The 27,457-nt window shown below is 38.7% G+C and overlaps 1 protein-coding gene across 3 annotated transcripts in view; it reads left to right on the forward strand.

Moving 5' to 3' along the window:
* The window catches only part of LOC149205501 (phosphatidylinositol deacylase), a 301,939-nt gene that overhangs the window by 110,878 nt on the left and 163,604 nt on the right, over positions 1-27,457 (forward strand). For all 3 annotated transcript variants that reach the window (XM_089395083.1, XM_089395085.1, XM_089395082.1), the window contains exon 7: positions 14,574-14,722. In XM_089395083.1, coding sequence (XP_089251209.1) covers positions 14,574-14,722 — 149 coding nt within the window. The remainder of the gene's footprint in view (positions 1-14,573; positions 14,723-27,457) is intronic.

A 27,457-nucleotide genomic window follows, 5' to 3' on the forward strand; every position in this document is an offset into this window, starting at 1 on the left:
CATCTTGCTCTTCCAATTGTTCTTCGACCTAGGTTATCGCTCCATTGAGCAATTTATCTATGAGCTTCATTTCCTGCAACATTTAGAAAAAAAATAATTGTTTATATATATAATGATGAAGGTCACTGCCTCATTGCCATCACATAGATCAATCAATTGAACGATTTGAGTGTCACGTTCAACAAATTCAACACAAGCACAACGACTCAACAATCACGTCAACTCAGATCTCCACAAACCAATCCATCCACAACATTCTTTACATAGCAAAGACGCCCACACTAACAATCCAGATTTGGATCAGACATTTCAGATCTCAGCCTTCTTGGTCTCAGATCTGAAGCTCTCTAGATTTCGACAACTTGTCTCTGATACCAAAATAGAAAACACAAAGTTTAACACAACGAAACATTTATTAATTCAGGCCTAAGCCTGCACACACTTGCTCACCCAAATACATCACAATGTGTACCATTATATAACGATGGGACCATTAGACTTGATGGACATAACAACATGAAAGATACACACACTAACTCAGCTACAACTCGCTTACATTGGAAAACAATGACTTTATAAGTGGTAAAGTCAATTTAATTTAAAAGTGACTTTATAAGTGGTAAAGTTACATTCTAATTTAAAAGTGACTTTATAAGTGGTAAAGTTACATTCTAATTTAAAGATGACTTTATTAAAGTCAATGAAGAATTAGAAAGTGAAAAAGTGACTATGGAAATAAAAGGCTAAGTGGGCAAGTTAAAAAATAGAAGTGTGAATTAAATGCACATTTATTCTCATTCCTAGATCTAAATGAATCTCAGCCATTAGATCTTAGGGTAACCCAAGAGGTCATTTAGATAGTAAAAGGAGAAGAGAAGAGGAAAAGATCATTCATTTTTTCATGAGCATTTGAGAGAAAGAGAAGAGAGAGCAAAGAGAAAATTTCTGAGTAGTGAGGAAGTGAAGGAGAGCAGCAAGAAGACATTTCAACAAATATGGGTAGCAACATTTATTGGCATGCATCCTAAGGCCAAACCGTACAACACGAGAAAGGCACAGATATCAAGGAAGAGGGACAACACAAAAATGAGGAAGAGGGACTGCAAAAAGAGCACAAATTTCGAGGCAGACTTGGGCATGAATTTTGAGGCAGCCATACTGCTGAAATCTGTATGGTCAGGACAGTTTGTACAACAAGTTCTGTCCATGTTTTTCGAGGCTGGCCGTACAAAATTTAATGTTGTTTTATTGCTGGAAAATTTTTGTTTTTGTTGTTTGCTGATTGGCACGATTTTCGCGGCAGAGTGCAAGCACAAAAATCGAGATAAGTTGTAATTTGTGGTTGCTGGAATTTTCACTGTGTATTTCAGTTTCTCTGTAAAAGCATTTTTAGGAATAAAGAAGAGCTCTCAAACTGGTTTTCTCCAAAAGTTGTAGAGGGTTTTTCCAGAGTCACATTGACCAAAAATCACTGTGTTATTTTCTGTGTGGCTGTCATAATTTTGCTGTGTTTTATTTATGCAATTTCAGTAGTTGTGAAATCTCTAAATTTGTGTTTTGAGAAAAATATTGTCATTTCCAGATTTTAGAATTTTTATCATGGAGTTTCATCTTGCTCTTCCAATTGTTCTTCGACCTAGGTTAGCGCTCCATTGAGCAATTTATCTATGAGCTTCATTTCCTGCAACATTTGGAAAAAAAAAATTGTTTATATATATAATGATGAAGGTCATTGCCTCATTGCCATCACATAGATCAATCAATCGAACGATTTGAGTGTCGCGTTCAACAAATTCAACACAAGCACAACAACTCTACAATCACGTCAACTCAGATCTCCACACACCAATCCGTCCACAACATTCTTTACATAGCAAAGACGCCCACACTAACAATCCGGATCTGGATCAGACATTTCAGATCTCAGCCTTCTTGGTCTCAGATCTGAAGCTCTCTAGATCTCGACAACTTGTCTCCGATACCAAAATAGAAAACACAAAGTTTAACACAACGAAACATTTATTAATTCAGGCCTAAGCCTGCACACACTTGCTCACCCAAATACATCACAATGTGTGCCATTATATAACGATGGGACCATTAGACTTGATGGACATAACAACATGAAAGATACACACTCTAACTCAACTACAACTCACTTACATTGGAAAACAATGACTTTATAAATGGTAAAGTCAATTGGAAAACAATGACTTTATAAATGGTAAAGTCAATTTAATTTAAAAGTGATTTTATAAGTGGTAAAGTTACATTGTAATTTAAAGATGACTTTATTAAAGTCAATGAAGAATTAGAAAGTGAAAAAGTGACTATGGAAATAAAAGGCTAAGTGGGTGAGTTAAAAAATAGAAGTGTGAATTAAATGCACATTTATTCTCATTCCTACATCTAAATGAATCTCAGCCATTAGATCTTAGAGTAACCCAAGAGGTCATTTAGACAGTAAAAGGAGAAGAGAAGAGGAAAAGATCATTCATTTTTTCATGAGCATTTGAGAGAAAGAGAAGAGAGAGCAAAGAGAAAATTTCTGAGTAGTGAGGAAGTGAAGGAGAGCAGCAAGAAGACATTTCAACAAATATGGGCAACAACATTTATTGGCATGCATCCCAAGGCCAAACCATACAGCAGGAAAAAGGCACAGATATTGAGGAAGAGGGACAACACAGAAATCGAGGAAGAGGGAATGCAAAAAGAGCACAAATTTCGAGGAAGATTTGGGCATGAATTTTGAGGCAGCGATACTGTTGAAATCTAAATGGTTAGGATAGTTTGTACAACAAGTTCTGTGCACGTTTTTCGAGGCTGTCCATACAACATTTAATGTTGTTTTATTGCTGGAAAATTTTTGTTTTTGTTGTTTGCTGATTGGCACGATTTTCGCGGCGGAGTGCAAGCAGAAAAATCGAGATAAGTTGTAATTTGTGGTTGTTGGAATTTTTACGGTGTATTTCAGTTTCTCTGTAAAAACATTTTCGGGGATAAAGAAGAGCTCTCAAACTGGTTTTCTACAAGAGTTGTAGAGGGTTATTCCAGGGTCACATTGACCAAAAATCACTATATTATTTTCTGTGTGGTTGTCATAATTTTGCTGTGTTTTATTTATGCAATTTCAGTAGTTGTGAAATCTCTAAATTTGTGTTTTCAGAAAAATATTGTCATTTCCAGATTTTAGAATTTTTATCATGCTTGGATTTAAAACTAAATGCATGGAGTGATAAAAAAAATTGATAACCGAAGTGGGGGTTGAAATTTTTTCAGATCTTCCTTAGTGCATACACAAAGCTTGTATCACACAAGCACCCCACACTAGCATGCTTGTTTTCTTTGAGGTTTACAAACGCTAGCCATGTTGCATCACATAGGTACATGGCAAGGCAAATAGAAAACACATAGTTTAACACAACAGAACACTTTATTAATTTAGGCTGAAGCCTACACACCCTTGCCCACCCAAATACATCACAATGTGTCCCATTATATAATGATGGGATCATTAGACTTGATGGATATAACAACATGAAAGATACACACTTTGACTCAGCTACAACTCACTTACATTGGAAAAAATGACTTCTAGAAGTACACGTCGTAACTCACATAGATCTAGAACATTTCTTGACGACTAAGAAGACAACTCAACAAACGTGTCACATTTCCATTTCTACATTATTCTAAGTTCTAACATCCCCACTTAATGGAGAAATGGATTTGCTACAATACATAACAATGCCTGCTAGTCTAAGTCTCAACTAGGTTTACAATTATGACTCAAATATTTCATTTTGACTTTCTTTGCTTCAACATATTGATGAAATTTCTTCGTGGACTTGTTGCTCCAAACTCAACGCTTTCAACCTGTTTAGTCTTCTTTCTACTCCAATTATGAACTCTGGATATTGCTTCTTATTGCAACTAGGATGATGCCAATCCATTTCAACTCCCTCTTCAACAAGTTCATTTTCATCATTAATAGTTTTTTGTTCATTGAACAACTCCCACATCAATCCATAATAATGTTTAATCTCTTCAGGACACTAATACATGAAAATTCCATTAACTTCTTCAGTTTCTACATCATCTGTGTTGTCTTCAACATTCATTGTTGCAACTTCTATGTTGACTTCATGAAAACATGGTGTTTCAAGCCATGCTTCAAGGAATTTTAATTCTTCTTTAAACTTTGTCGCTTCTTCCTGGTTGTTGCTAATATCTACACACTGAGAAACATTCATGAGATTCACTAAATCATCATAATTTGAATTCTTTTCATTTTCCTTTCTATTGAGAGTTTCCTCCATTTCTTCATCTCAATCCTCTACCAAATCCTCATTATTCTTTGCATACTCAGTTTCATCTTGCTCTTCCAATTGTTCTTCGACCTAGGTTACCGCTCCATTGAGCAATTTATCTATGAGCTTCATTTCCTGCAACATTTGGAAAAAAAATAATTGTTTATATATATATAATGATGAAGGTCACTGCCTCATTGCCATCACATAGATCAATCAATCGAACGATTTGAGTGTCGCGTTCAACAAATTCAACACAAGCACAACGACTCAACAATCACGTCAACTCAGATATCTACACACCAATCCGTCCACAACATTCTTTACATAGCAACGATGCCCACACTAACAATTCGGATTTGGATTAGACATTTCAGATCTCAGCCTTCTTGGTCTCAGATTTGAAGCTCTCTAGATCTCGACAACTTGTCTTTGATACCAAAATAGAAAACACAAAGTTTAACACAACAAAACATTTATTAATTCAGGCCTAAGCCTGCACACACTTGCTCAGCCAAATACATCACAATGTGTGCCATTATATAGAGATGGGACTATTAGACTTGATGGACATAACAACATGAAAGATACACACTCTAACTCAGCTACAACTCACTTACATTGGAAAACAAATGTATCATATTTCCATTTCTACAAAGATAATTCTACCACTAGTCTCTAATTATACATGTCCATCCTAGGTTTTGAGTCTTCAAACCTTAGGTCTTCAACACTTTCATGCACCAATACCCCCATGGAAAAATCAAGGATGGAATAATTGAGTCTTCTTCTAAGCAGGGCATTGTACCAAGCTCAAGACTCATTAAGTTAGTCTCTCAATCATCTTACCTCTTCCTCACATCCCAAAAGAACTAGGCTCCAATCTAGGGTCCAAAATCATGCAAATCACTAACTCCACTCTCCATGTCTTTTACTAGGGTAGAAATTGTAACATTACAACAAGAGCCATAATAACCATTGTCATCTTCAATATCATGTTCTTGTCTAAGGTTTATAATAAATCGTTGCATCATAAGAGCAAACCTTATCATCATGCAAGAGCTCTCTCTCCATGGACATTCTAGATGTTGCTCTCTGCCTTTCTTCTCCTAGAGTTCGTCATGAACTTGGGCATCTTGCTTCCTACATGGCATCTCTTTGTGTTAGGGTTTCCTCACGGACCCTAATATCTTTCTTCTTTCATGATGGTTCTATGTGGTCCCCAAAATCCACTTGGGGCACCAAAAAGGGGTCTTTTCGTTCTCCAACTATTTTTCCACCCCTCTTGTGCGCCTTTTGTTTGTTTCTTGATTTTTCTTTGTATTACTGCTCGTAGCTCAAAGGGTTAGTGCTTGCTTTGAATGATGTATAACAATTGTATTACCCCTTAAGGATAAGTCATTTCATTGCTCATCAGGGTTGGGACATGCAAGGGTTCTTTGTCATGATGTAGTAGAGCAACATGTGCTCAAGAACTAGGTGATTGCCATAATGAATGAGGTAGAGATCATGCTAGGTTTTTGCCCACGTGCTAATGTGTATGTCTCGACCATACGACCCACGGGTCCATACGGAAAAGCATATCATGGCTTCTGAAAATGTCGCTCCCGCTCCCGTTTTCGCTCCCGCTCCCCGCTTTCGCTCCCGCTCCCAAGTAACACTGCACCAAACTGATTGGTTTGATATGTATTAAAAATTAATTTTAGGCAACAATGGTATGCTCTATGTATGCTTTAGAGCAATTTACTTCCATTTCTTTATTAGTCCAATATCAATATCTAGTTCAGCAATCACATCAACATGATAGTAAAATGAAGATAAAACATAAACATAAACAGTAGAAAACAAGCCAAGAAAAGAGGACACAAGATGCGGCACCAGCCAGGGACAATCCCCAATGTGGAGAAACCATTGATCAATTCTTCTTTAGTCTTCAATAGTTCAGCAGAGAGAGAGATAGTACAATTTATTTTTAATAGCAGCAAAAAAGCCCTAACCAGAAAAGTCAACGCTGGTCAACAGGGAAGATTTGACCCTCAACAATTCAGTAAACTTTAGTCAACTTCGGCCTCCAAACAACAAGATGAATCAGCTTTCAAAACAGTCAAATTCAGCCCAGTCAAAGTCTGGTCAAACGGTCCCCCTGTGGTCAACCCTAACCACAGTCAACGCTGGTCAAACAGTCAACGATTTGCCTCGATTTCTGTGCCCAGAAATGCAGCCTGCCCAAACAGAGATAGCCCTTACAAAAACATAGTCAAAGGTGGTCAATGCATGGTCAACACAGTCAAATCAGCAATCTGGAAATTCGGTCAAACATCGTCTACGTCCAAAATAGAATTTTATCCTTCTTTTCCTTCGCACGTGTGGATAGAGTTGCTGCCCAGAAATCTGTACCCAATCAATGAGGAGGGGGAGATGTGCGAATATGAGTGTGTCCAAATGAGGCTAAGTCACCTTCTATTTATATGCAAAGTTGATGATGAATAGACGCGACTGTTGGGCTTCTGAGCCTACATGAGTTTGTTGGCCGACCTTGGCAATTTGTCCATAATCAAAATAAATTAATAACATCATTTGTACATATTAGAATTGGATGTTCTTTAGATCAATCCTACACCTCTCAGAGAGAGGAATCTAAGAAAAATATCCGCTGTCATAAATAAGATGACCAATGTGGAGTTTGGCCCTAGTTGCCAATTTTAACAATATGAAACAACCGATCAAACATAATGTGATTAAGGGCCCATGATATGCACATAAATAAACAAATTCATGACCAGGGCAGCCTAATATTGAGCCTTTTGGCCCTACTAACGTAATGCAATTAATGATAATGTGAAATTTGTAAAGTGGAAGTTAAAGTTTTAGCACTACCATTAATCATTTCAGGATGTTTGAGTGTAGTTCCAACCTCATTGGATTTCATATGGAGAAAGTAGAATATTAGATTCCACCCAGTCTAGCAGAATACAACCTCAATGGATTTCAAAGGGAGAAAGTAGAATTTTAGATCCCACTAAAAATCCAGCAGGATTTTTAATTTATGATTTTTTGAATGTCAATAAATAGAATTTTGGACAAGAAATGAGTTTGGAGTCTTGGACTTGTCGTCCCGACTCTTGTGTAAGATTTTCAACGATACGCAATTCCAACTGGGAGTATTTTCTTGTGAAATACATCTGACCAATGGATTAACTATGAGATTAAGAGAGCTTTTTTCTGTCGAGGAGAAACACACTATAAGGGTTAGTGCAACAACGAGACTTTAAACACCCTCACCTCAACAAGGATGAAGTGAGGCCTAGCAACTTATGCTGAATTTTGTAGCTGTGGAAGGTCTTCTAGCTTGGTGTCTTAGTTAGAAAGATCTTGTTTTGCCTCTTTAGGAGCTTGCATGTGGCATGCAAGGTTTGCATGAGGGTTGCATGTGACATGCAGCATGCATGAGGTTTGCATGAGGGTTGCATGTGACATGCAAAGCATGCATGACGTTTGCATGCGACATGCAAGGTATGCATGAAGGTTGCATGAGACATGAGACATGCATGACATGTAAGCTATTTATAACTTCTTTCTTATGTTTAGGAAAAGTATGGCCTAAAAAAAGTAAGTTACTTAATTTAGGTGACTTATCTTTAGTAACTCAACAGTTTATTCCTAGTTGTCTATCTAGGCCTTAATGAAGTTATAAATTGACCCTAAGGTAATATGGTAAGACACACAATCATTGTTGAGTGCTTGAACGAGTAATTTGGCAAGTGAGAATGCTTGACTTGACCAAGTAGATTCAGGAGGACGCTAAGGAGATTTTGGGAGGAAATCTACAGGTCGAATTGGAGGAAGGAGGCTGAGCAACAAGGAATCGAGCCATAGGCCACACGTGCGAGCGAGGAAGGGCACAAACATTCCACATGTGCGACAAGACAGTTGTGACTCACGTGTTACGTTAAGGAGGGTTGTATAGATCGATCTTGAATAGGAAGGCCAAGTTTTGTTGAGGTTGAATTTCTCAGGCATTGAGGGGTTTTCTCAGGTCAAATTTCTTAGTAAGAGGGCGAGTTACATGTCTTCTTATCAACAATAATTTTCTATGTATTTCTTTGTGGGTCAAACCTTATTTTTTAAGTTAATAAATTTTTCAGAAGGGTTTTGTGGGTGAATTATTCTGTTGTACCTATCATTGATTTCTCACTTATTTTCACTTCAAATTTACCTATTAATTATCAATGTATTTAGTTATCAACAATTTTGAAATTTATTTGGTAAAATGTTTATCTAGGTATTGTTAAATTGCTAAAGTGAAATTAAATCAGAGCTGATAAGAGTTTAAATTAACAATATAGCCTTTTCCCTCCTTGTGACTATTTAGTCCCTCAATGGATTAGTCCAGTGGAATTGTGTAACTTGGAATAACCTACAAAAATTCTTATAGAAGCACAATATCTAATAAAGCCATGGAGAGAGAATAATATAGACAATCGACAAGACAAGTTGTTTGTACTAAATGAAGTTCTTATCACAACATAATGATCTCACATTTTCACAACACACAAATGAGGTTCTTATTATGGCATAATGATCTCACATTTGCACAACACACAAATAAAGTGAGGGACTAATCTTATATAATTATGCTTTTAACAACTAGTTTGAAACCCATCCCCAAAATAATGATTTGACTTGTCATCCACAACCTGGAGAGTAAGTCTTACAATGAAAGGCAACATTTTTACAAGAGAATCTTCCCACAAAGGGGGGCCAATTTCACTACAAATGCCAAACAACTAGCTCTAAGAGGCTTGACTTGCTCGCTTGATTTTCAATTTCACTTGAATTGAGGTTGGAATGAGTGAAATGAGGTTGAATTGGCTTGAAGCAATCGTCTAATGGCTAAATGAAGTCCAATGTTCACTTTCCTGGCGTGAAGTTGACTTGGTCCAAATGCTTGATTTAAGATGCTTTTTACTTTTCACTTAATGACTTGGTATTCACTTTGAGTAAATTAATGTTTTCCATCCTCGACTTGGTCCATTGTTCACTTTAATTAACTTGAAAGGCTCTCCTAGTCCTCACATATGTGGTCGATCCCTTACAAAGATGGCCCCAAGTGTAGATCTCCAATGCCTCACTTGATTTGCCAATTCTTGGACGTGGGTTGTCTTGCAAAAAATTAGTAGATGCCTTTTGATACCTTTCATGTCTCCTTTGACCTAGATTTGACCTCATATTCCCTCATGTAATCCCCTATGTGCCAGAAAATGAGGATAGCCCCCTTTGACTGAGGATATGTCCCTATTGCTTTGAATTTTTTGAAAAATTCGACGTGACATCTTAAGTATATAATATGTTGAGCAATTTAAGCCTTTGTTGATTTTTAACCCCATGACAATGTGCATTTGGATTTGAAAACTGCCTTGGGAAGCATGAAATGTTGGAAAATGTGATATTTCCATGTTAAGAATAGAGACATGATGAATATACCATGGCTAGAGAATGCATATAAACTCAATAAAAATAACCAAGTAGGAATGACATAGACTTGCATGCGATATAGTTAGGACTAGCCCTACAATGTGCAATGACCCCGATAAAAACCAATGGTTCCTCTAAAGCACGAATTCCAAAAGATCCTCCAATCCCATCTAGGACAAGGAGAATTGAGAGCATGTACTTAGCAAGATTGGCCTTGGCCGGCCACAATAGGCCTAGGCTATGTTGCAGGAAACGTGGGGTAGGAGGGCATTTCCGTATGGAAACGAGTATGAAACGCTGAAACACGTTTGGTACGGCCCTAAAACGCGTTTCAGGCCGTACTGCCACGTTTCACGAAACTGAAACGTGGCTAGTACGGCCTGAAACGCGTTTCAGGGCCGTACGGCCCACGTTTCAGTATTTACTTGTGTTTTTTTAATTTTTTTAATTTATTTGTTTTCTAATCTATTCTTACGTTAGCCTAGTGACATCTAGTTGCTTTCAGATCCTTGTCTAAAGTTATAAAAGTGAACTTTTGCCCTAGTGTTGATATGCAGTTCATGGTAATGTTAAATTCTTAAAGTAAAAGTGATATTCTCCTTTATTTTTCATTTTCATCCTTTTACTTAAATTTTTAACATTACCATGAAATGACTCAGGATGTTTGAGAGTGGTTTCGCCCTCATTGGATTTCATATGGAGAAAGTAGAATTTTAGATCTCACTCAAAATCCAACGGACTTATTTGTTTTTCAGGATTTCAGGATTGGGGGGATTGCAATGTTTCCATTGGATTTTATCATGTACTAGGGTATGGAACTTGTATTTAATCGAGAGAACAAAGCCCTCTATGCAGGGGAGACTGCCAATACTCACGAGAATGTAGGGTACTAGGGTATGAAACTTGTATTTAATCAAGAGCACTAAGATCATTCGACTATGTAGGAGGAGACTCCCAATCAAGCACGAGACAAAAAATTAGAAATTTCTCGTGGCTGATTTTGGATATTTCTACTTTCATTTTGTGATTATTCATGAGTAAATGTGATGTAAATTTAGATACTTATAGTTTATGCATTGACAATTGACAATTTTATCATAATGTAATAAATTAGAATGTATCATATATGCTTTATGATTGCACATATTTCTTAAATGTCCTAATATATATATATATATATATATATTCGCGTTTCCCCGTTTCCAAAATTTGGGGAGGTCGCGTTTCGTATCGCTTCCCGTTTTGGAAACTCGTACCTGTTTCCCCGTTTCGTGCAACCTTGGGCCTAGGATAGCATAGTACATAGCCTCCACATGACGTACAAGGATTTTGATTTGCATCCTTTGGGATTAAAATGGTGTTGCCAAAAATGAACATGCGCATATAAGTACCCATGTTGAAATGAGGGTAATAGTTATTGAAGTTACTTTAGTTCAATTGCAAGTGCAATTTTCTTACCAATTATAGAGGTACACTTAATCATTTGTGTATTTCTCGCAAGTATGCTAGTGTCTTGGTCCAAACCATAGTAATTTGCAATTGCAATTGTTGATGCAAGGGGAGCTAGGGCCCTTTATATTCATTCTCACAAATGTGATCAAAGGAATGTGGCTTCTATTGTTTGAAATATGTAAATCCATAGTGTACTCATTCATATGGAAGGAACCCTTTTATCATATGGGGATACCCATTGATCCAAGTCTAGGTGGGTTAGTTTGTAGTCTATGAATAGAGGTAAACCTTTATACTAATACTTGCAGTTTTGAATGTGAGGGGCTTTGACTTGTGGCAAGAGCTTTGAATCAAGGTCACAATCATGAATGTGATCAAGTAGGTTAAAAGTATGTTCACATTTTATATAGCTTGTCAAAGATCATCCTATTATACTTTGTATCGACTTACCTAGGTCCTATATATGTGCATATCGGTATTCCCCATTAATTGTAGTAACCATTGACCTATCGACCTAGCTACCATTAAGTGGTCACAATTGCTTGATCAAATGCAAAGTCATAGCCCTTATGTTCACAGTGTGACATGCAAAGGGTGATACTAGATAGCACCATCATGTTGGCAATGATAGAAGGTAAGTGTGGTTTCCCCTTCATCTTTCAATAGTTGATAAACCCAAAATAATAACCACTAGTGCTATCACTTAATCCCATTTGCAGGGGGAGGGACCATTTGCATTCAGTCTGGAAACCATAGTTAGAATATGTGAAGTGTAAGAGAATGGTACTATTGATTTTGCTCTATTAACCAGAAAGGAAAAGACATTCACATTCAGCATTGTGACCACGATTAGAGTGTTTGAAGAAGTGAACAATAGAGATATCAGTGCTCTATATATCGTAGTTTCTAGGATTAGTGTCAAAAAGTGTCATGTTTACTGTTGCTTCCACAATTGTGATAAGGATTAGAGCATATTGACATAGACTTTATTGTGGTATAGGTTTCAGTCATGAGGGTTTAGGGTTCATTTGGATTATGTGATATGATCTCTTTGCCTCACTTGTTGATAGTTTATGGGTCCTATGGAAGGGCATGCGGGAGGTCTGGAAGGTTATTACTGCGTTGGTTCAGTGGAACATTTCAAGTAGACATGTGGGATGGAACTTGTCTTGGTGCTTCATTTGCAGTTGGATACTTTGGGGTCAGTGTGTTGATGAGATTCCACGGTTCTTGACTCAAAAGCTAAGTAGGAAGGGTATCTTTTGTTGGACAAGCATTTGGACACTTGAACTATGAACTTGGAAAGTTGAGTTTGCTGACATGTCATGAGGCTATCTTGTCTTGTGATAAGTTGGTCATTATAGAAACTATGGGTCTGGTCCCTTTTGAGGAGCTATATGAGATGGATATTAGGGGACCTTGGTGGTGAGTTTGGGGATGAAAGCTTGGGAAGGAGCTTTAGTTTTATGACTTTAAAAGATCGACTCACATTTTCTTTGGAAGCATCTCTTGTCTCTAGTCTTTGATGCCCAATGGACAGCTTCTGACAGGATCCAAAGTTTGATTTGGTCTCTTTGTCCTGATCATTATTTATTAGGGTTTCCATCTAAAGCTCGTCTGGCCAAGAGTGGGCTCATCAGTGGTCATTGTGTTGAGTGTGTTCATCCAGAGACAATGAAAGATATTCCTTCAGACTGCATGATTGCTGAGAGATGTTGGAAGTTTATTCAGGATCAGCACTTAGTTTTGTTCCAGGGACAACATCATTGGCGAGCATTGCTGTTAGGACTCAGGAGACTGTAATGTCCCAAGAATTAAAATGCACAATTGTTCTTCAAAATTCCAAACCCTTTTCATAGAATTTTTTTTGACAAACAGATGGCATGCAACTCTGTCACATACTTAAGAAAGCTACAGCAAACACACTCAGAAATTTCTTCATATAGATAGTGAACAGGCAGAAATTCTTTGCAACAGCTACTGAAATTACACAGAAATTTTACTCCAAAATAACACCACCATTCTATTAGCTGGAAAATTTATCCTTTACAATGCTTGGAGTGAGAAAACCTGGAACAATTGTTTGCTGTAGATGACAGTGCCACTCAGCCCTCCTGAAAGGACCACAACCCTGCCAAAATAGCAACTCGGCCTTCCTCAAACTGTGCTTATCCCCATCACAAATTTCTGGAAAATGCACTTGGGTTTTCTGTGGGTTTTTGGCCATCAACACTTCGTCCTCCTGAGGGGAACCCACTCAGAATTTGGCCCCTCTGCAAGTGTGCTCTTCCAGCAATTAAAGAAATTAGCACCAGAACCCTGCAAGAAGTTCACTCATAATCTGGCAAGCAGAAACCCACCTAGGGTGGCAGGGAATTCCACTGAAATTGGGGACCAGCTAGGGTAGCAATTAAATCTGCCAAAACTGGGTTGAGGATCTCCCTTGAAACCCTCTGGTTGAACTTGCTTGAGTTCTACTTCAGCTGCAATTAGAAATGGTATTTTAGGATGATGCACAAATGAGCTCCTACCTCCTTTTATAATTCTTCGTTGAGCAGCTTCTAGAAATTTCCTTTTAATTTGTTATTGAGTTGACCTGTTTGCCACCTTTTTGCCAGAATACAAAATACCAAAATTACCTTTTTGCCACCTTTTTACCAGAATTACGAAAATGCCAAAATTTGCAAAAGTACACTTGATGCTCAAAATGATGGGAACATTACACAGAGGCTCACGTTATATTATACCTGTGGGCCATGCTTTTCTTGAATCACTTCTTTCTCCGTTATTTGGAGAGTATGATGCAAGTAATCTGTTATAAGGTTGATATCTGTCAATCTTTTTGGTATGTCTGGTAGGAAGATATGAATGCAGTTGTTAGCTAAAGGAGCTAAAGGTCATCTGCTTGTCAAGGATTCTAAAAATTTAAGGTCATCAACATATTCAGATTTCATTTCTGTTCTACTAGCGCTGAGCTAGAGGATATTCATCAGCTTGTATATATGCTTCTGTCCATTTTTTGTTTTGTAAATACTTCTCTTAATACAAGAAAGATTTTTTTTAAAGAAAGTACGATTAGAGAAGTTTTACAGTCTGACTATTTTATGTTTCCCGGCAGTCTATGAAGTGTATGGCTTCTTGGAAGAGACTTGCATAATTTACAACTCCTGTGACATGGGTTTTGAACTTGAGAACTAAAAGCCATGTTTGTCAAACTTGCATATAAATATTCTCAGTTACAAGTTAGTATATTTTGAATGTTGGTATATATTGAGAAAATGTGGAAAACCTTATATTGAAATACATGAACTTAAAGCTTGAGTTCTTTGACGGCAGGAAAGTTGAGCATCAAAGATCAGTTTTGCTGCCCAAAGTCTATTCAGTGGGCAGATGATAGCCATGAGAGAGATTTATACATTGAGTCTACAACTGTGACAGTGTTGGCTATGGATGGAAGAAGGAGATGGATGGACATAAAAAGACAGGTTAGCCAAAATACATAGAACTTTGCTTTCTGATAGGATTTATTTTTGGTTCAAAAGGCTTTGGTCTATTATCAACTTAGGTCAGTTGTATCTTGTCACTTTAAGTTAATAAGGAGTATCAAGATTGTATATACTCCTAACTTGTATCTATGAGACAATTACGTGAAGAGCAAAGGAAAACTATTACAGCTCACCCAAAAAAATAAATAATAACATTGCATACTGATCAAAACCAAATTTGCAACTATCTTCTTTTTAAATTTTTATCATTTTGTATGGTAAATGCAATAAAATAGGTGTCACTTGGGTCTAGCTCAGGTGGTTGAGAGCAGTGTTATCCTCCCTACACATGTTCAATTCTTGCAAGTGACAAGTTGAGCTCTGAATGAGTATATTGTTGATGAAGCTTCAAGCTTTTACAGAATCCAGTTTACCTTGGGTACCATTTCCTGAATTAGGGGAAGCACCTAGAGGGTTTTCTCGGGAAATGCATTAGATGGAAAAGAATACAATAAAATAGGTACTTGCTTTGGATGGAAATTTTAAAACTCCTCTACTTCATAATTAATGAGTTAATTTGAGTTTTATGTTTTAGGATAAATCTATGAATGCTATCAGATTATACACAGTTGAGCAGAGAGAAAACAGAACATATGTGAGATAAAACCTCCAAACTATATTTCATCAATTACACGTATTTTTTTCTTACATACATACAAATGGAAAAGAGAGAGAAGTTAAATGACCTCTTGTTTATTCATTACTAACTATAAAGTACATACTTTACTATTCACGTAAACTAAATTGTTGTTGATTTGGGGTAGCATCGGATGTGCTCTTGTTTATTCATTACTAACTATAAAGTACATACTTTACTATTCATGTAAACTAAATTGTTGTTGATTTGGGGTAGCATCAGATGTGCTCTAGCCACGAAACTTGGTGGAGAGGCTAAGGCACATGAGATTTCCAATACCCATAAAGGGTTTGGGCAGATTCTAAACAGTTTGGCAAATTTTAAAATAATCAATATTTTTAATGTTATCCCTTAGTCTAAACTTAGGGAAAATAAAATATTAATGTGAATTAATATGAAAATGTGTTAGAAGACTTAGGGAAAATAAAATATTAATGTGAATTAATATGAAAATGTGTTAGAATGGTCCAAAAGTCATGGATCAAGCTAGATCTAATCTTAGCCGTTGATTAGGGACTTAATTTCCGCTGTTGATTTGCCAACAAGAAAAGTATAAGAGGAGGCTTGAGGGTCACTTGGAGAACACACTGAGGGAGACTAGTCAGTTCAATTTCTGGAGCGGGGTTAGCTGAGAAATTAAACCAGTGGTTTGGTGAGCAGTCAGGAGGTAGCAAGTACGGAACAAAGAGACGGGAGATCAACGCGGAGGCAGAAGAGGCAGACGCAGGGCCAGAGGGAGCCACGCAGAGGTAGCAAAGACTGCAGAGAGCCAGCAGGGCCTATGTCATCCATGCAGAGGCTGCATGAGTGACACAAAAGGCTAGAGAGGCTGCGCAGAGTCCCAATAGGCTCATGCAGAGGGTTTTAGGGCACGCAGAGGTCAGCAGGGCTGACGCTGGGTTCAGAAGAAGTGCTGGAGAATTTGTCTATCTATAGGTAAGCTAGTTTGGCACCCTATTGTACTAGAAAACTGCTAAATAATAAAATCCTCCCTTGCTGCACCTGTTTTCCCACATTGGGTTTTTCTGGGGACATAAGTCCAAAATATCTGTGTCAATGTGTTGATTCTTGTGCATATGTTTGTTTCTGTATTACGGTGTGATAATTTATTTTAACGTTTATTGAAGTGATTTCATGAATAACTTATGGTGGAATAAGTAGGAAAAGTAAATCAGTTGCTGCAGTGATAGAATTTTCACATGGTATCAAAGCAAGTAATCAGAGACAGAAAGGGAAAATCAGTTATGGGTCGAGACCATGATGCAGAGGCATCCACCTCAGGGGACTTACGCAGATTTCAAGAAGATTGCACAAGAGAAAGAGACTTCGATTTCTCTATGTTGGCTTCTAGGCTGGAAGAAGAAGTGGCGTGCATGATTAGTGTTGCATCATCAGAATTATGGTATATAGACAGTGGAGCCTCGTGGCATATGACGGGAATCAGGGAGTGTTTATCAGAATACCGAGAAGAGAAGATGAACTTTCAGATCACCATGGGGAACAAGGCAAAGTGTACTGATACTCTAGTAGGGAAGGGTACCATAGTTTTTCAGACAGAATCGGGAGAGCGGTTTCGTGTGACAAATGTACTGCATGTACTAGGATTGGGGATGAAATTACTTTCCGTGTCACAACTACAAGGCAAGGGCTATGATGTCTACTTCATCAAAGAAAAGGTATACGTCAAAAACCCAAGCTGGAAAAAGAAAGTGCAAATCAGGATCAAAAGTAATTGGTTGTATAGATTACAATTAGAATCACCAATGGCACTAATAGGCAGTGATGGGGACAAGGACTTGAACAAACTATGGCACAGAAGGATGGGTCACTTGCACCATGGAGCTCTGAGAATTCTCAGGAGCACTGTAATAGGAGTTCCGGATCTGAGTATGGAACGAGATGATGTATGCAAGGGATGTGTTCTAGGAAAGTATGCTAAGGAGACATTTCCTAGGAGCAAACACAAGGCCAAGAGTGTACTAGGATTGATACACTCAGATATCTGCGGACCTATGTCTGTCAAAGCTCTCAGTGGTGCCGATTATTTCCTTACCTTCATTGATGACCACTCGAGGAAAACTTGGATTTATTTTCTGAAAAACAAGGATGAGGTTTTCTGTCGATTCAAGGAGTTCAAGGCTCTGGTGGAGAATCTGACTGGAAGAAAATAAAAGTTTTGCACTCAGATAATGGTGGAGAGTATGTTGATAAGGACTTCATTGATTATTGCACTAAGGAGGGCATTAGAAGAGAGTGGACAATTCCCTACAATCCAGAGCAGAATGGGGTAGCAGAAAAAAAGAACAAGACTATTGTAGAAGCAGCTAGGGCCATGCTGTATGATCACGATATGCCAAAATTCCTATGGGCGGAAGCATGCAACACAACTGTCTATGTTCAAAACAAGACTCCTCATTGGGCATTGGCCAAGATTACTCCAGAGAAAGTCTTCACGGGGAAGACACCTGAAGTCAGTCATTTTAGGATATTTGGGAGTTTAGCATATTGCTGCATAAGCTGGATCAGACTGCGAAAAAGGATATCTGGTGGGATATAGCTAGAACGCTAAGCATACAGAATCTATCTTCCAGGGAGCACGCAGGTAGTAGTATGATGAGATGTAAAATTCATGGAGGACAGAGCTTTCAGAAGATCTCGCAGAATGCCTTCCGAGGAGCAGTCGAAAGAGGATCCGTTGGTCATGCCTCTTCCACCAACAGAAGTGAAGAATTCTTCCTCAGGTCAGGAAGATTCTCAGGATGAGGAGTGAACAGAAGCCCCTGCTGGCAGAGGAAGAACTAGCAGGGAACTTCGTCAGATTCTGCATGATGTAAAGAACTTCATCGATGAGCCAAGGAATAGTAAGAGAGAGCAAAAACTGCCAGAAAGATATCAGGCGTTAGTAGCTCAGGATGGAGAGCCTGCCAGTTTCAAGGAGGCAGCTCAGCATCAGGTCTGGCTAGATGCGATGGTAGAGGAGTATAACTCCATCATGGTAAACGATGTCTAGGAGGTGGTGTCAAGACCTCAAGACAGATCTGTGGTAGGTTCGAGATGGATCTACAAGATCAAATATGCTGCGGATGAGAGTGTTGAGAAATACAAGGCTAGGTTTGTGGCTAAGGGGTATGCTCAAAATGAAGGGATTGACTATGAGGAAACCTTCGCCTCGGTAGCCAAGTATACATCTATTAGGATCGTGATATCTCTTGTAGCCCAGATGGGATGGGAGATCCATCAGATGGATGTCAAGACGACATTTTTGAACAGGGTAATAGAAGAAGAGATATACATTGAACAACCAGAGGGCTTTGAAACTCATGAGAAGAAGTCCCATGTATTCAAACTGAATAAAGCCTTGTATGGGCTGAAGCAGGCATTGAGAGCATGGTATGGTCGAATAGATGGCGACTTGCAGAAGATGGGGTTTGTCAAGAGTGACGCGGATCCGAATCTCTACTATCTGGTTGTAGAGAACAAGTCGCTTATTTTAGTATTATATGTGGATGATCTCTTTTTGACAGGATCATCCAGACTCATTGAGGACTGCAAGAAGAATCTAGCCACAAAGTTCGATATGAAGGATCTGGGATGAATGCACTACTTCCTAGGGATGGGAGTTTGGCAGCAGAAAGGAGAAATCTTCCTTGGGCAAGGAAGGTATGCTACAAAAATCCTAAAAAGATTCGGGATGGGAGACTATAGACCTATGGCTATGCCAATGATCACCAACTGGAAGAAGATTGATGCATCAGGAGACAAGGATGTTGATCACACCCTATACCGGCAGGTCATAGGGTCTCTGACGTATCTGGTCAATACTAAGCCAAATATTTGCTACACTATCAACACCCTCAGCCAGTTCATGGTGGAACCAAAAAGGGCACACTGGGCAACAACAAAACACGTTCTCAGGTATTTACAGGGAACAATTGATTATGGGCTCTTGTACGCCAATGGGAAGGATATCAGGTTGAGTGCATTTACTGATGCAGATTGGGTAGGAAGTTTAGTGGATCAGAAAAGTACCTCTGGGTACTGTTTCAACATTGGATCAGGAATGATCTCCTGGTGCAGTAGGAATCAGAAGTTCGTGGCTTTGAGCTCATATGAGGTAGAATATATGGCGGCAAGCACAGCTTCGTGTGAGGCCATATGGCTTAGAAAACTGTTGGTGAACCTATTAAAAAGAAATATGGAGGGGACCAGGATCATGTGTGATAATTAGAGTTGCATCAAACTCTCTGAGAATCCAGTGTTTCATGATAGGTCGAAGCATATTGATATCCGATGTCACTTTGTCAGAAACTGTGTCCAACAAGGGGCTGTATAGTTGAGCTACACTCCTATAGGAGAATAGGTGGCAGGTATCCTCACCAAGGCCCTTAGAAAGTCAAAATTTGACTACTTCAGGGAAAAGATGGGGATGTTAAAGAACCCCTTTCAGAAGTAGAAATGTGTGTACAAATGAAGAGGGAGTTGCAGTGTTGGGAGGAAGGACCAGCAACAACACAGGTGCAGAGGGAGTTTTCGTACAGATGCAATAGTGGCAGAGCAATGGGCAACAGTACAGGATACAACAATGCAGAGGATGTTGGGCAGGAAGGCTTAGCATCAGCACAGGAACCGATGCTAGATGATCAGGGTGATGCTCAGTGAGGAGTATTGCCAGAGCACAGTCCTTGCTAAGAGGGAGTGTTGATTTGGGGTAGCATAGGATGTGCTATAGCCACGAAACTTGGTGGAGAGGCTAAGGCACATGAGATCTCCAATACCCATAAAGGGTTTGGGCAGATTCTAAACACTTTGGGAAATATTAAAATAATTAATATTTTTAATGTAATCCCTAAGTCTAAACTTAGGGAAAATAAAATATTAATGTGAATTAATATGAAACTGTGTTAGAATGGTCCAAAAGTCATGGATCAAACCAGATCTAATCTTAGTTGTTGATTAGGGACTTAATCTCGGCCGTTGATTTGCCAACGAGAAAAGTATAAGAGGAGGCTTGAGGGTCACTTGGAGAACACACTGAGGGAGACCAATCAGTTCAATTTCCGAGCGGGGTTAGCTGAGAAATTGAACCAGTGGTCTGGTGAGCAGTCAGGAGGCAGCAAGTACAGAACAGAGATACGGGAGATCAGTGCAGAGGCAAAAGAGGCAGACGCAGGGCTAGAGGGAGCCACACAGAGCCAGCAGAGACTGCGTAGAGCCAGCAGGGCCTACGTCATCCACGCAGATGCTGCAGGAGTGACGTAGAAGGCCAGACAGGTTGTGTAGAGTCTCAATAGGTTGACGCAGAGGGTTTCAGGGCACACAGAGGTCAGTAGGGCTGATGCTGGGTTCAAAAGAAGTGCTGGAGAATTTGTCTATCTGTGGGTAAGCCGGTTTGGCACCCTGTTGTACTAGAAAATTGCTGAATAATAAAATCCTCCCTTGCTGCACCCGTTTTCCCACATTGGGTTTTTCTGGGGACATTAGTCCAAAATATCTGTGTCAATGTGTTGTTTTTTGTGCATATGTTTGTTTCTATATTACGGTGTGATATCTGCAGCAGTATTTATTTATGTTTATTGAAGTGATTTCATGAATAACTTATGGTGGAATAAGTAGGAAAAGTAAATCAGTTGCTGCAGTGATAAAATTTTCACAATTTTAAACTCTAATGAATGACCATTATTTAATAATTAGACTAACTTCCTCCCTTAATGATCATTCTGGGAGATACACCAAGCTTATCTATAAATTTGGCAACGTTATCTGCACCAAGTGGCTTGGTGAAGTTGTCTGGAGGTATCTCTTGTTTGGTACTATATTGAAGTTCAACCTCTTCAAAGTTCATCCTCTACAAGCTGTATGGTGAAATGATAATGTACATCAATGTGTTTGGTGCAGTCATGAAATAGTGGATTCTTTTCTAATTTGAGAACGCATCAATTGTCTCAGAAAAGCACTGATGACATGGTTTATTCAAGTATGATATCTGCAAGTATTCATTTATGCCAACCTGCCTCAAGTGCTCCTTTTACTGCTGCACTGTACTGTGCCTCAAAGAAGAAAGTGAACATCATGTTCTTTATTGCTAACCTATGAAACGACACCTGTTCCAAGATTGGACACATAACTGGTTATTGATTTCCAGTCATCAACTAACTCAGCCCAGTTAGATTCCAAGTAGATAGTCAACTGAAGTCCTTCACTTTTTCCATCTAAGAATCCAAAATCTATTGTACCCTTAGTATATCTCGAAATCCTTTTTGCTGCTGTCCAATGTTCCATGTTAGTGTCTTTCATAAACCTGGGTGTGTAGCTGACTATAAAATTAGGATATGGCCTAGTGGTTGTATGATAAATCAAACTTTCCATTAGTTGCCTGTAAACCAACTCATTCGCTGATTTTGAGTCAGCTTTGGCTGAACATTTCAGCCTTTTCTCCATAGGTGTAGATGATATTTTACAGCCTCCTTCTCAGCCCGAGAGCTAGGCTGAGGTCGCTTGTACCAGGCCAGCCCACAAGTATACTCACTTAAAAGTTCACAAGGCACGAAGCCAATACAATAATATTCATAGGCACAAAGGCATTACAACAATGCTCATCATGTCACTAGTGGGGATTTGAACTTGGGTGGGGAAGATAATAACCATTCCACTCAACCACCCGAGATAACCCCAATTGACACATTTCTGGCTGACCTGTTCAAACGAGCTGGGTTTTCAGCAATATCAGTCATCTGCTATATATTTTAGAGCCATTTTTTTCCTAGGGAAAAAAGTGTAAATATTATATTTCTAGTCATACAATTAGTATTACATTCAGCCTCCTAGTTCAAAGAATGAAAAATGAACCTGAGGCTCGGTAACTGTTAATATTTATATTTGTGCATGATGTCACCCCAAATAATTGATAGCTTTTATACAATCCCATATCATTAATATATTTCGAAAAAACTCAATACATTATAGTCATTACCCAGTGAATTTCCATCATTCATTAGCATTAAAAGAAAACTGAGGAGAGGTCCTCATCCGTGATGAGAAATCATAATGGAGAAGGAGGGTGCTTAGTTAAGACTCCCTCTATATACTCATAAATTCAGCATTCCTATCTGCAGCTGTACCCAATCCTTTTATCATTGTTAAAATTTTATGCCACCATCTTATGCTCACAATAGACATGCTTGTAAGAGACAAAAGCCATGCACTCCCTTTAGGATTGAATCTGATCCATTAGTGACTGAAAGCTCATGTAATGGAATGGTAATCATCAAATCGATTGTTAGTTTTGAATCCCCCATCTTCTGAAGATGGTGAAGACCTTTATCAATTGCTAATCGAAGAAGACTAGGTAGGGCATATAACTTTGGCCAATCATTTGTGCTAGATCCTAGTTCTAAAGAAAACAGGGAGTGTAGAAAGTTTTGTCTAGACCCAAACTGGTTTCATGTTTAGTGCATTCACATCATGTTTAATGCCCAACACGCATGCTTCGCTCATTGCTGTCATAAACATGAATATTACAAAACACTGAAACACATCAGCCTACTCTACTGTTTAGTCTTTGCTGAGAAAAATACAAAGTCACACAAACTTTTACACTAGGAATTTTGGTCAATAGACCCTGGAAAAACCCCAAAGGGTAAATCAGTGAGAGAGATAGGTATTTATTATTTCCTTAAGAGAAATTCTACAGCATTAAATGCAACAACACAGTCAACTTATCTCCTTGAATTCATTCCCAGAATTCTTAGAAATTTCTGCTGTAGCTGCTCCTCAAAGTTTGTGCCTGATAGTTCCTTGAATTTCATGCCTGTCATTCAGAAATTTGTGCCACTGCTGTACTGTCTGACAGCAATTAATGCGCTGTCGCATCCCCTCAAAAATCATGCCAACTGCCTCGACTTCAGTGCATTGACATCCGTGAAATCTGTGCTCTGACAGACCCAAAATCTGTGCTCTGACAGCCTCGAAAAATGTGCATTGACAGTGCAATAAATGCACAGTTCCTGCTCTGAAATTCACGCCCAGCTTACCTCAATTTTTGTGCCCTGAAAGCAGCTCTGACCACACTCAAAATTCATGCTACTGCCCTTTTCAAATTGCGCTTGTGCTGGGTACAAACTATAGATAGACTCGAGAGTACTTTGATTTCTGTGCCCTGCTCGGCCTTGAGAAATGTGTGCCCTCTCCTTGTACCTGCTGCTGTACTTGCTCTCTCAGCCTTCTTTTCTCCTCTTCTCCAAAGCTCATGAAGAATGCATGCAAATGGTGCCTTTCCCTCCCTTGAGTTTCCTTTTTGTTCTCTCATAATGAAGAGAGACCTAACCCTAAGATCTAATGGCTGAGATTAGATCTTAGCCATTGAGATCAAGGGTGGGGATTTAATCTCTCATTGACCCATAAGTCACTTTATCTCCAACTCTTTTCATTAATTAACTCAAAAAGTCACTTTATGACTTTATGTCTCATAAAGTCACTTTAAATTTATTTCTCATAAAGTTAAGTCAAGGGGGTCATGTTAGGACACTTTTTCCTAGGCTAGACACCAAGCCTTAGGAACACTTGTCCTTGGTACACTTTTTCTAACACTCCCTCTTACCAAGGAAAGTGTTTCTCACCACTCCCATTTTGTTTCTAAATTAGATATGCATGCCTCCTAGCAAAGATTTTGTGAGAATGTTGGCTACTTGCTCGTCAGTGGATATATACTCAAGTTGCACTACCCCTTTTGATCATAGTCACGGATGAAGTGGTTTTTGATCCCTATGTGTTTTGACCTGTCACGAAAAACTGAATTCTCCATGAGTTTGATGCAACTATGATTATTGCAATGAATCATGGCAGGCCTCAACTATTGACCAAATAAGCCCACTAACATCTTGCGAAGCCAAATGGCCTTACAACTAGCTTGACTCGCTGCCATATACTCTGCCTCAGCAGAACTCAGTGCTACTGACATTTGCGTTTGATTGAATGATGACATAATTGTTGAACCCAACCTGAAACAACACTAGGAAGTGCTTTTTTGGTCATGAACATATTCTACCCACTCTGAGTCTGTATAGCCATTCAACCTGACTCCATTCCCCTAAACATAGTCTAGACTATAATCCACTGCCCCCTGTGTTGATTTTTCAAGATTTCCTAGACTGATAATTACTTCCAATGATTTCTTCATTATTTATCTTGTGTCACTTTGTCATTAAGCAATTATACATAGAAAATCTTCAACAATAAAGACAATAATGGCAGTAGAATCATGACGAGACAATGAAACACAAGAGACGCAAACTTTATCCTAGGAAAACCCTAAGGAAAAAACCCAACAACCTTTTCTTAGATAAATAGTCCAATTCAACAAGAGATACATTTTGAACTATCCAGTCAGATAATGTCAAATTGGCCAGTAACCAAACCTAGGTCAAACTTGGTCAAACTGTGATAAATTTGTCCAGCTAAGATAGCCTCAGAAATTTGGTTAGTTGTGCCTTAGAGATTTTGGTCAGCGTCAAAGAACTTCAACTTGCCCATAAAGTCGATCTGTTATCTCTCTCTTTCCTTCACATGAACAAAAGAATCTATATATGAAAATGCATGATGCAAATTGGTGTCCAAATGAGGAAAACGAGTTGCCTTTATATAGTGAATCAATGAGCTTGAATAGGTGTGTCAAAGGGTCAGGCAGACTTGAACCTTTGGGGTTGTCCAACTTGTTTTTGGAGGTAAGAATAATTTGATTTTCAAAATTCATTTTCCCTCCCTTGAAGGCAACTTGAAAGTCACTTTCATATTTATCATTTTCTTTTGTTTGGAGGGCTAAAACAAATTATGAAGATCGACCATAGCTACAAAAATTCAACACTCCCTCTTAGCTAGGGAGGTATTCATAATGAATTTCGCAAATGTTCTCTTGTTGAATAAAAAATTCTCTATCCCAAGAAAAGGTTGAATGAGCTCAGCTATGTTGATGAATCCATCCACTACATGTGGAAAGCATCCCGCATCAACATCATGCAAAGGGATCTAGTAACCCACTAGTCACATCTCCTTTGCAAAGGATCTAGTCAAACACAAGCCAAATACCCATTGGTAGGTCAGGCACCCCCTGACACAAGACTAGTCCTTGGGTCACCAATCTACCAAGTCGTCACTTGGAGTCTTGTTAGGAACCCACCTGACCCATGGTGAAACTGAGGGCCCATTTACCATTCCCACATGTTGTCTCATGCTATTGAATATTAAAAATATACTTGCCTGATGCTATAAGGCACAAGCCCATCCCATTAGCCAAAACCCATGGCGATATGGTTAGATAACCCCTGTCTGGGAGAGCAATCTAGGCCTTCATGCCACTGGACCAATTCTCCCCAGCGATATTACATGGCTTCCCAGTCAATACCCATGACCAAAGGGAGATTATCCGTCCCTTGATGCTACAATGTCAACACTCCCTCAATCACTCCAAGCCTGTCCCTGAAGTATGCCAACTTCATTCAGGGACAGGTTGTTTGTGAGAATGTCACCAACCAACTTGATTATAGAAATACATAAGAGCCTCACTTCCCCATTTGTATGATATGGTTTCGCCTATGATCACAATCATCTCCTGTACTTGATCAAATAATTTGCAAGTAGCTTCCAAAGCAACATTGCTTCATAACTCGCTAAACAAACTACAATATGCTCTGCTTCAGTAGTGTTGTTAGTTTCCTACTCGTAATAACAAACCCCACGCTGAATCATCATCTTGATGTAGTTTTCCCATCTTATGCATTCTCAGCCCAATCTGAATCTATGAATCCTTGCTGCTGTATGAGACATATCTCAATCCATATCCAACTGTGACATGCCAATGTTGAAAGATGTAACTAGTTTCGATCTTCACAATTGTACCTCTATGTATTCTATGTAAAAAGAAAAAGAAAAAGAAAAAATATTTTTCAAGCATGGGTTTCATCTAAGTCACATGACACGAGGACACGAGACATGGAGGACATGTAAATACGAGTATTCAATACGAAACGCGGCGACCTGGAAACAGGACATGGGGGACACGTTTTATATATATATATACCAAAATATAGTTTTTTATCCATATTAAATTGCAGGGTGCAGCTTATCTAATCAAATTAAAATATAATTACTTCTCAAAGTTCATAGTTCACTTAAAAAAAATAAATAGAATCAAAATTTACTATTTAGAAATTAGAATGTGATATGCTTGGTCTTGATTCTTGAATATTCAATGTTCATTGTTCATGTACAACTTACAAGCACATAAGAAAATAACTAAAGTCTAATCCTATTGATTTCCTCTGCCCCTCTTGCGAGAAAATGCCACAGCTTTCCCTTTCCCTCTAGATGTAGATGCTGGTGCTGGTGGAGTTGGCAGTGGAGTTTGCTATGCTCTAGAAGCTGAAGAACTAGAAGTAGGAGCTATAGGAGGTAGACCACTTCCTCAACTAGTGGCAGGGGTAGCCCAGGCAGGTGGTGTCACCTGGAAACATTACAATCTCCCAATCCTGAAATCCTGAAAAACTGATAAGTCTGCTGCATTTTGAATGAAATCTAAAATTCTACTTTCTCCATATGAAATCCAATGAGGCCGGAACCACTCTCAAACATCATGAGTCATTTCATGGTAATGTTAAAAATTTAAGTAAAATGATGAAAATGAAGATTAAGGAGAATGTCACTTTTATTTAACATTACCATGAATAGCATATCAATACTAGGGCCTAGATTTGATCATTAAGCTGCCCCACTCAAAAATTATTTGTTTCTTTCAAAAAAAATTGCAGCTTATGCAGGCAACGTTTTCTATCAACGGAATATGCGTTTTCCAAATGCAAGACACGACGAAAACCGGTGAATATGTTTTACATTTTACAGGACACGATGAAAAACGTTTTCGACACATTTTAGGGCCGTTTTCGTGTCCGACACGTAAAATATGGGACACATGACCTTGGAGGACGTGTCCTGTGACTTAGGGTTTCATGCTCCAAAAAAAAGTAAATTATTAGTATAATTTTTATTAG

Source organism: Pinus tabuliformis, chromosome 1_2 (genome assembly GCF_031772625.1).
Source record: "Pinus tabuliformis cultivar Carrire ecotype Pingquan chromosome 1_2, CPIR1, whole genome shotgun sequence".
NCBI lineage: Eukaryota > Viridiplantae > Streptophyta > Pinopsida > Pinales > Pinaceae > Pinus > Pinus tabuliformis.